This window comes from Toxorhynchites rutilus, chromosome 2 (genome assembly GCF_029784135.1).
Source record: "Toxorhynchites rutilus septentrionalis strain SRP chromosome 2, ASM2978413v1, whole genome shotgun sequence".
Classification (NCBI taxonomy): Eukaryota; Metazoa; Arthropoda; class Insecta; order Diptera; family Culicidae; genus Toxorhynchites; species Toxorhynchites rutilus.
Window position 1 is genome coordinate 194,828,213 of NC_073745.1, and position 11,287 is coordinate 194,839,499.

General features: G+C 37.7%; 2 protein-coding genes across 10 annotated transcripts in view; one reads left to right on the forward strand and one right to left on the reverse strand.

The window, feature by feature from the left end:
• Positions 1 to 11,287, reverse strand: part of LOC129771109 (G protein alpha o subunit) — a 158,099-nt gene that overhangs the window by 43,452 nt on the left and 103,360 nt on the right. The window lies entirely within an intron of this gene.
• The window catches only part of LOC129771108 (probable cytochrome P450 49a1), a 44,131-nt gene that overhangs the window by 7,801 nt on the left and 25,043 nt on the right, over positions 1 to 11,287 (forward strand). Inside the window, exon 2 of the mRNA XM_055774441.1 lies at positions 8,350 to 8,618. Coding sequence (XP_055630416.1) covers positions 8,375 to 8,618 — 244 coding nt within the window. The 5' untranslated portion in view covers positions 8,350 to 8,374. The remainder of the gene's footprint in view (positions 1 to 8,349; positions 8,619 to 11,287) is intronic.

Below are 11,287 nucleotides of genomic sequence, written 5' to 3' on the forward strand. Positions count from 1 at the left end.
TCGGATCACGTCTAAACTGCTTAACTACGCGTTTGTGATCTTCCACGGAGCATCTATTTTTGCCGTTCTTCACCTTCCGGTCGATGGTTAGGTTCTCGAAGTATCGTTTTAGTACTCTGCTGACCGTGGATTGGACGATTCCCAGCATCTTACCGATGTCCCGATGTGACAACTCCGGATTCTCGAAATGAGTGCGCAGGATTAATTCACGACGCTCTTTTTCGTTCGACGACATTTTTCCAAATTTACGAAAAATTGACAGTGAAGCATGGCCAACGTGATCTATACACTCTTATCTGATTATAAGCGAAAGCTGAAGATATAATTCCTAAAAATTAAATTTCTACAGCGTTTTTTCCGTGATGCAATTTGATGTGACAAACCCTTTATAACACGCGTGACAACAGTGGAAGTCGGAGGAAAATTCTTTGACGTGAATTCCCCCGATCAGAACGGGAATCGAAACCGAACCCCCGGCTTGTTAGGTGTGATGCTAATCACTCAGCCACTGGAGCACGAGAGGGGTGAAACCCATGTCCATGATAAGTATATGGTATTTTTTCCGAAAAAGAAATCCTTCAAGATTTGGAATAAACGTCACGCTTTAGCAGTGTTTGCCGATTGATCGTTTAACTGAATAATTCACTTTCGTTTGGTCAAATATGATCTTTACTATTATTATTATTATTATTAGTCAATTCATCAACAATTGCATGTTGGTGAAAATGGCATGTTGGTGCAATAAAAATATTGTGCATCATTTTCATAATGTGCTCTTTTGATCAATCGTCCACAAAAAATCATGAAATGGTGAATTTATCAATATACTGAAATACCATTCAAAAACCTTTATACTGCACCTTTTTTTTAAATTACATTTATGGTAACTTTTAAAATTATGACATCATAATCTTTTTTTTAACCTCTATTCGTTTTGATTACAAGAAATAAATATTCGTTCGATTAATCGAATACTGAAAGACAATTATTCGAATGAATCGAATATTTAAAAATGGCCTCACGATTAATCGAAAAAGTGAGACATCTTTAGATACACGAGCAATGAACCAAAACCGTCATGAACGGTTTCGGTGCAAAAAGTTTATTAAGCTAGATAGAGGCTCAGGGAAGGGTAGTCAGATTATATTTTTCATGTTTAACGCTGTTATCCCTTGCAACAGAGATACAGGCAAAGCTTTTTTTTGTGCGGGGGATAGGGACCTCACAAGTTTCCCCCAAGAAAATAACTCAAATCCACGACGTTCACCGTTCGATTTCCTTTTGTTTCCCTGCTTTGCAATGGGGCGGTTTGCCTTTTCAGTTGCGCGTGGGTATGTTGTGCTTTTAGTTGCATGTCGGACTTATTGCTGTTAGAAATCATGTCATGCGCAACTAGAGAATTTGATGGAAGGATGGAAATGATTTCCGAAGTGGATAATCTAGACGCAAATATGCTTTTTCGCACTGAAATGCATATAAACCATCGAAAAAAAATGGACGATAACGATAATGGTCAAATACGCTTCTTTTCATATATCACATAAAAAACGGACAAAAAAAAACGCACAAAAACAGGTTTTCATGTATTTATATAGGCCGCAAAGCTTTACTAGCAACACCGCTCTAGTGAGAAACAAATAATCTCTCGTTTTAGCTCTTCTTCCATTCGCCGTTCTCCGCAAAAGGTGGCCGAATGATGACGTAATTTTCTATGTATCATTTATTGCTTTGTACTTGACTGTGAAGCGGTAATCGCTATAGCTAGAACGGGACGATAAATGCGGCTCAAACTTGTATGCATGCATCGAAAGTGGTGTGCGATGTTTGGTACAGCTCAGATATGCAATCAACAGGCTTTCTTCATCGCTTCGTATACTCATTTGGTGCAACAAAAGTGAGTAGGGAAAATGAGAGGAATTCGGACCCCCTAAGCAAATCGCCTAATATTTCCAAACCAATACGATCTAAATATAAAAATGTCAGATTGTACACTGAGCTACACTTGTTTCTCTCAATCAATAATGTTCAATCATTATATCAAGCTTTTAATTATCAATCATAAAATAAAAGAGATGATTTTTGGACATTAAAATCATGGGTGATTTGGATAGTCTGTGGGGTGATTTGGTACAGTGTGTGTTTCATCGAAAAAAACATACTTATGTTTATGTAAAGTATTTTGGGATAATGTTACAATCAGTAATAGTGTTTTGGGATCGATACCAGGTGTCTTGGCCAGATTCCAGACCAGAAAAATTGGATTGACACCAATTAGATCACAGAAAAGCACGATCGGAAAACTCACATTTTTTGACAATCAAAGTGCTTGTTGTGTTCATGCTACCGTTTCCTTCCACCTGTCGAATTTTACCAAAGTTTTTTTACGTTAGTTACATACGATTCAATAATAAAAGAAAATGACATTATAAAAAATCCAAGTTGAGCCGTACTTTTTGGGATAAAGGGGTGGTCCAAATCACCCCGTATGGCCAACTCACCTCGTGTTACCCTACTCAAAACAAACTGAATAAATGTAGATGAGAAATAGTACTTCCACATGCCACCAGATGCGTTTCTGCAGTTTATTTAGTCCATAAAGAAGCGAGACACAAATTACAGGGTGGCCACTCAATTTCATTTTTTGAATTCCCGCATTTTCCCGACTTTTTTCCGCATGAATTTACGCAATTCCCTACTCTCAGAAAATTTAATTATATTATGTCGTTAGTTAAAATTGAGTTTTGAAACCGGAATTGTGAAAATACGTTTACTTTATTGTTTCCCAGTTCCGCATGTTTTTAGCAAAATATGCACCTGGTGTTACGGACCTAGTTTGGATAGCAGCGCTAAAAATAAATTAAAATAATCAAATATCAAATTTGTTGCGCAACGCGCATTTGAAAAATAAAATAATGCCAGCAAAAGGAAACCACATGTTCGTTTCCTTTTGTTCAATTGTTATATACAGCTCCCAAGATAAGCGCGCCAGAGATAGCGCATTAGACGAAGGAATAAAAGTAAATATTTATTGCCGGCGATTAGCTAGATGTTTCCCACTTTAACCTTTTTCGTTGGAAACATGTTTTGAAAAGACCAAAGGCGAGAGCGCTGTATGGGCCACTCGAGAGGTGATAAAAATTGTTTTGTTTAAGTTTCGCCCTTTATCGCGCATGGAATGTACGCGAAGTGCCGAGAAGGAATAGGGCCAAGAAATGAAAATGTTTTTTTAGGATCCCACGCGTGTGACGTAGTGAAGGATAAGAACAGGAAAATATAAATAGAGATTCCTTTGCTGGCAATCAGCAAATAGTTAGGTCGTAAAACCTTCACTAAATTGAGCCCCTTTATCGATAGCGAAGGATGGAAACCATGGGATGAATTTTATGTAGCAAATAGGCAGGCAGATAGCCGATACGGTTTCGGTTATCTGAGTAGGAAAGGGAGATCTTTTCTCTCCCATTTAATTTTAAGCTAGAGTAAGAATTCGTGCATTTTTTAGACAAACGAAAAGGTTCATAATAGCAAGGAAATAAACAGTTCAATTTCGCAAGCAAACAAGGACGTATTTATTTCTCAATATCAAGTTAACCATCAGGATCATGTCAGCTGAACTCAACCAGCCGAGTTCAACATCTGTAACGCCAGAATTAACAGTATTAGAATTAGAATAACAGGGAAGGAGCTCGAAAAAACTAGTAAGAATAACAGGATTTGCTGAAGTCTAGGGGCTTAGCCCATAAGAAAATCCAGGAAATAAGTTACCTGGTTAACACCTGGTACCTGAAGCGCTTTACCCTTCATAAGGCCGTGGAAACTATATTGCCACCAGCAATATTTCGTTGCATTTGGAATATTATTTCAATGTTTTACTTTACCAAAAGCTTTTAAAGGTATCTGGCATTACCTCTTTTTTTGGGCTGTAAAAATGTACGATATAAATTTGGGAGTCATTTTATGTAACAGAACCGCGATTTTTGAGCGCTGGCAAAATATTCTTTTTAAATTCGTTGAAAATGCAACAAGTTGATAAGTTCTCCACTGTAAGTGCACTATTTAGGATCTACTGTGTTAGATCATGCAGATTTTTCAATAAAGTAAATGGTGTATTTGATGAAAAATTCAAATATTTGATGTTACTTTGTAAGTGTATGGAGCGTATTTTCGCTACTCTAGAAACCAAAGGCGCAATAAAATGAGTTTACAAGGCAGCATCAAACAGTATTATTGGGCGTCAGTGTCAACGAGTTGTGGCAATTATAATTCCACCAGTGTTATTGGCAACTACAGGGTGCGTGGCGAATGTTTGCAGTAAATTTCAAATAGCAATTTCTCATGCTTGCGGAACAAGATTCAAATATATCTGGCAGCACTAACTAACTTATACTGTTAAGTGTCAGATGTAAACAAACAGTGTTGAGTAAACGCAAAGATGTCGAAACAAGAGAGTAATTGGTCAGCTGTTATCGTTTTATTTCGCGCCGGGGCTAGCGTAAAGTAGATAGTTCGGTAGAAGGCTTGGGAAAGTAATAAACTATCATACGCACCTATCCGGAAGCGCCATTCCAATACCGCTGAACGAAGGTAAGCAAGGTAAAAAAAATGAAATAAATGAATCAAAAGAATCCAGCGAGATCAAGGAGGTCCATGGATTGGAAAATGGCGAAAAACCTTGGCGATAAGTCGTATGCGCTACGTAGAGGTCAATCCATGAACACTGCGACCAACGACGATTGGAAAAAGCTAAAAAGTCGGTTGAAGCATCCTCATCATACTAAACCTGTAATCGTTTTCTCTGATGAAAAATACTTCGATCAGAATCAAAAGGAGAATCGAAAGAATGACAGGTGGCTTGGACCAGATATTAGTCAGGTTCCTATCGTCATGCCAACGAAGTTTCCGACCCATGTGTGGTTCTAGGCGTAGTCTCCAGCGAGGGGGATGTAATGCCCCCGTATTTATTTGATCAAGGACTAAATGTAACAGCCGATGTATATTTTAAGGTTCTGGAAGGCGTTGTCCCGTCGATGAAGAAGGTTGCTGCTGGCCGTCATTTCATCTTTCAACAAGAAGGAGCTCCTGCTCATAATACCAAGAAAACCCTGAAATGAAAATCAACTTTCAACAATTTTTGACCATTTTAATTTTCTCGTCCATCAAAGCTGCATCTCTCTGGGAGTCAGCATAATCAGCATAATAGTTTTTTTAGCCTCAAGCTCCTTCGCTTCAAATTTCGAAACAAATTTCGATGAGAACAAGACGTCCTTCATCTTCAAAGTTGTTACGTCTCGTGCGACGTTTTTACGCGCTAGAACATATACAGTAACATTTTAGAGCGCAAAAAAACACTGGGTAATAAAATCCCGACTTAATGAAGCAATTCCCGACTTTTTCCCGCATTTCCCGCATTACCCGCTTTTCCCGAATGGGTGGCCACCCTGAATTTATTATGCCCCAATTTATTTAAATGCCGTTTTCCACGATTTCAGTGCTTTAGTTTTACTCTAGACAGCGAGTAGTGCATGTTAATGCTGAGAATTAGTTTGACAACGTTGCGTACAAGTGCTAAATTTATGACATTCTTCTAGATGATAAAAATCAGCATCTATCGCGGTTTTTCGCTGCTGACACACACCATAGCCACAAATTATTATATATTTGTTCCACCAATACCACCATCATCAAAACAACAATGAGTACTTGTGATTCAATAATACATAAAAATTCTCCATCCGACATTATGGAAAGCGTGACTTTTTTTCATCTTTTCACCTCGGATTTGAGAACAAAATTTAAAAATAAAACACCTCTTATGCATCTCTTATTTTCAACGCACTACCGACCAGCCGAAGCGCTGTAAGATTCGTCAGGCGGAGCTTACTTTGCAATATTAACCTTCTCCTGCAGTGCAAATTCCGAGCGAGCGATGTTCGGGCGACTTATTTGCACAGTTGGAACATATTAATAGTGTTTCGCTCAAGGAGTTGCAGATTCAGGTAAACGTCATCGAACACATTGGTTATATTTTGAAAATGTAATCGTTATAAAATATTGAAACAAAAGTTCATTTCGATGTTTCTCGGCTCCGTAAGCCTTTGGGCTGTAATAAAGCTGTAATAAAAAGATATTTTGGATATATAATTATTCTGGTATTTGAAAACTATCTAAACCGCCTCAAATACTTCCATTTGCAAATCAATAGTAACTACACTCAAACATCAAAAATAACATAAAATGCGCTACTCCCCAATACTTGTATATCATTTGTACAATATACGAGGGCAGTCCGATAAGTACTTAGCCTACAAAAAAATAAAAATTTTGGAAAAGTGACGATTTATTTCTCAACATGCTCTTTCATCCATCTGAAAAATACGTTTTCTCGAGGTCTGCAAAGTAGGCATCCGTGGCGGCGACGACCTTCTCATTCGACTCAAGCTGTAATGATTTTCAATATACGATCAATTTTAATGAGCGAGACAGGAGACACATTGCAAATAAGCTTTTCGTAAAGTTTGCCAAATACACGGCCCAGGCCGAAATGTATATAGATCTCCTTTATGCTCTCCTTTTACTCGTATAAAACACTTTCCAACCTCATTTTATAATGAGGTGTAATATTATCACAAATTTATGCAGCAGCACCAGTAGCTATGTGGATAGCGTGCTCATGTTAAACAACATTGTATTCCATCTAGTTTTGTTTCGATTCCCGTTGCCATTGTATGGACTTTTTTTAGTACAATCCCAAGAGATAAAAATGGAAAAAAGAAAGAGATGTCTGCTCCCATCCATACAAATATTTTTAAAGCTTTTTTAAAGCTTAGATGATTTTAATTGCTCATTTGACGCTTCAGGACACGAAAAGGCATTGTTTCTGGCGAAGATGAAAGGTTTTCTGGCAACGCTAGTTTGGGTGTAGAGCAGATATCATACAGAGAGCAGCATATTTTTTCCCCATTTTTCGAACGCACTGTGTTACTGTTACTGTGCATTAATATCATTTATTATAGCAAACAAATGTCTTGTAATTTAACGCGATGGAAGACGTCGATCGGTATGACGCGAAACTGAAATAGTGGGTTTTTACGGAAAGTAGCATTACAGATTTTTGAGAATAGAAATGTTCACATTCGATCATGTAACCAATTTTGAAAGACGAATCATATGAATAGTATTTGTCCCAGTATTTGTACCAATTACAAACATAATTGTTTGAAATCCAGAGTACGAAGGTGCGGCAAACTATTTAATATTTTGACAGTAATAGTTTTAACTAAAAATGTCAAGGTAAAACCTCATACCTTCATCATGACTATCTGTAGATTTAATGTATTTACATGTCGCCATTGGGCGTAGCCGCAACGCCGCAACGTAAACGTTTAGATTACGAAAATCAGGAGCGGATCGGAAAATACAACGTGTTCGTACCCGATCTTATATACTCAGAATATATTCGCTACTCACGTCACAGCCATTTAAACAGATGCTTGTGATATTTGCTTAACACATGGAACTAAGCAGAAATCCGGTTTTAGTTTTGTCGTTAGAGTCGAGCCGATCCATTCTTTGCATGTTCGATTCTGTTCGAATATCGGCGAATGGGTAAATTTTTTTTTGCCAAAAAGCACCTGCTTTTTCGTTTGCATGACACAGTCAGTCCCTTATGGGTCGTTAGACTATCCAAACACAGCTGGTTGACGGCAGTACAACTGCAAAACCTGTTCCAAATTAGAAAACCAAATCGCCTTTGGCAAACTTGACGCAATGTGTAACGCCCTTGAACCTTTCTTCGCGGCATCTACACATGATTTGGTTTGAAATAGGTAGAGCCCATATTTCTCAACAATTGGGGTTCATTACATGTTTTACGTTTTTCCGCCAATCATCCATCACACGTGCGCTCAAAAAAAACGTTTGAATATATGAGTGGTTCAAACTGTTGGTCATCGGGGGGTGAAACCGGTTTTTTACATTATCTAGTGGTATATGGTTAGATGTGGGAATGGCTAAAACAAACTTTTAACGCAATTTCTGGCATCCAAAGCGGACACCGTTTGAAGTTGATTTCTTTGGCGGCTTTTCATGACCGGAATGTTTAAACGCTTCTGAGTAAGATTCTTGTACCAATTACAAACATAATTGTTTGAAATCCTGAGAACGAAGGTGCGGCAAACTATTTAATATTTTGACAGTAATAGTTTTAACTTTCTTTCATCTGAATATAGTCTGAAGTGATTGAATAGGTTGATCAATATCGAGTGATTTGAACAATATATTTACTCCCGGCTAACGCGATTAACGATAGGACGAAGTTAAAACAATTTTCTTCGTTTGTCTCTTCACCAACAGGCAAGACTAAGAGACGCTGGAAGCCATGGTTGGCCAGAGAATCGCAAACTCTTTGCTCAAGAGATCAGCATTCTCTTCGGCAATCAATGTATTACCAAACGAGGTTACCACCGCTGCTGGGACTGCCCCAGCAATCGCCACCACAGTCGCCGATGCACAAACAGGAGTAGAATTCGCCGTCGGAAGCCATGTGAAATCCTACATGGAAGTGCCGGGACCCAAAGGACTCCCCCTGATTGGCAACAGTTGGCGTTTTGCACCCTTTGTCGGTGAGTAGTTCATGAAGTTTTATAGTTCGTATTTATATTTCCGAGCGCTTCGTGCAGGTGTTCTGTCGTAAGAATTTAGAACATGTGCAACGAAATTTATATAACACATCAAAAAAGAAGTTTATGGGACTGTCGCACAGAAGGCACCACTGTAGTTATACCCACTTAAAACTCCATGACAACTTAACATTTAATTTGCATGTTACACAGGTTTCACTAACTTCAATTTTGCAATTTTCAAAATAATGAAACCATTTGATTTTTGTTTGTTTCCAAGTCTTGGAAAAATCTTTCCTGAAGAAGACTTTGTTAATGAATAATATGAAGTCAAACTTGCTTTATTGCTTTATTAATCAATCGGAAAATTTCGGAAGGTATGGAATTGGTAAGTGAAGTGATTTTATGATGTCTTTTCTAAGTAGCTTCACGTTAAACAACACCAGTGACAACAGCTGGTGAATTGTAACACATAGAACCAAATGCTTGGACTGAATGATGAACACTAGTCTATCGTTTTATGCTGTATGTGTTGAATAGGAAAAATCTACCGGCGATGGAAATTCCATGATATTTACAGTTGGGAAGCAGCAAACAATAAGTCATCGTTAAGTCATTCAACACAATGAGGTCGCAAAAACGACTGGGCTGTAATGAATATAAACGATATGAGACACACAACAACAACAAAAATCGAAATACATTGCGCCCAAACAAGAGTTAAAAAAGACCAAACAAAGACAACAATGGTTATGTAACGATATCAGCTGGGGATCTATGGAATCGAATGCATTGTAAAAACCGCACCTTCGGTTTTTGTCAACGAGTTGATTATTTTCATGTGTTAAAATTGGCACTATATCTCAATTTACCCTCGTAAGCAATGTACATAGCACACCTTGCGCATAAAGTGTCAATCGTGCGAGTCAACGAATCAACGTGCGAGTACTTAAAGCATATCTTCCTTCTTTTGTTTGATGATAGTTAATGGCGAGTTGAATAAAAGAAAATGAATTTTCGATTTGGTTATAGAGTTTGCTTCAACAATAGTTCAACGCCGACAGGAATTCCCAAAATTCCGAAATATATGTATCTCTGTGTCCAGATATTATTATTCGTTTTTTCCTTTTTATTATAAACATTTCTTTTCAGCACTTTTTGATGCATGAGGTAAATATAAAACTGGAGTTTCCCAAAAAAATCGCTCGAATTGTCAATGCAATTTTCATCAAACAGCGAAATTGATACAGCTTTGAAATGTGCTAAGCATGCGGGCCTTTGTGCCTGGAAATTGGGGATTCACGGTCAGCATTTATTTTCTGCTACCATTCAGGGAAAATTGCTGTGTCGTTTCAACTGATTGTCGATGCTTATGATGAATGTGACCTTGGTAAAGCACCGATGCTTTGCGTGGGTGAAAAATATTTCAAAAACGATCTTCTTATATTACAGAGGCTTCAAAGTTGAGTTCGTCTTTTGCCTTGGAAAATAAACTATGTCAGAATATATTTCAATGGAGGGTTATAGGAATTAGTTCACGATTGTTCTCTTAGTAATTTAATTTTTATGATAGAGTCAGAAGAGTTCGAACACTTTTTTCAGATTTCAATTTTAACTTTTCATTTAAACTCCTGTTTCATATTCAGATACGAAACAGAAATAACACATCTTGAAAGCATTCTGAGGGGCAAGCTCTAGAATACTCGTGACCACAGTGCAAGTCGGAAGGATTTTTTTTTTGATGAAAAATTCCTCGACCAGAACGGGAATCGTACAGAATATGCGCAATTTTTTGTGTTTTGTATTTTTTGTATTGAACATAGGATTCACGAAAGATCATGTTTCATAATGGTTTCATTAGAAAAAAATCCACTAACGACTTTTTTCAATTTTCGCAAACAATCAGTCATACAAACAATCACGATAACACGTACACGCAATAGGCCGAATTTTTTCCAACTTGAAGATTTTATATTTATCTAGTTCACGAATTGTCGAACTTCGTCCTGATTTTTTCTGACAGGAAGTATATGAAATTTGAAAACGCGGAATTTAAAAATTCGAAATTGAAAATATACAGGTCGAAAAAAATCGAAATTGAAAATATACAGGTTTGCCTTATTTTTGAGCTCAAGATTGAGTGCACGTTAAAAAAAATTAGTGCTAAGTTCGCTCCCAAAAAAATCACTATCGATCAGTTCGTTCCCAAACAGTTCACTCACAAACAGTTCTTTCCGAGTCAGCTCGCTCCTATACAGTTTACTCTTGATCAGTTCGTTCGCAAACCGTTCGCTCGCTATCAGTTCGTGTGGCGAACTACCGTTATTTAAAAAAGAATGACCATTCCTTCGCTCTTTTTGGTGAAATAGTTCTTTTGTACCGTTCGCGAACGGTTTGCCCATTTTTAGACCACTCACAGGTCTCTGCATTAGCATTTCGAGCGATCAATTTGCGTGCGACAGATCCGTAGTGAAGTTCACAGTTACTTCTTATTGACGGTATGGGTAGGTAAGCACACAACATGAGCAAAACAACTTTATGAGAAAATGGGCATGCTTCTAATTTTCATCAGTCTAATCCATTTACTGCCCAGAGGATTATAATGTATAACTTATCGAACAAATCCTAGACACACTGAAGGTCTCGAGTTCAATTCTCACTCCCAGCATTCT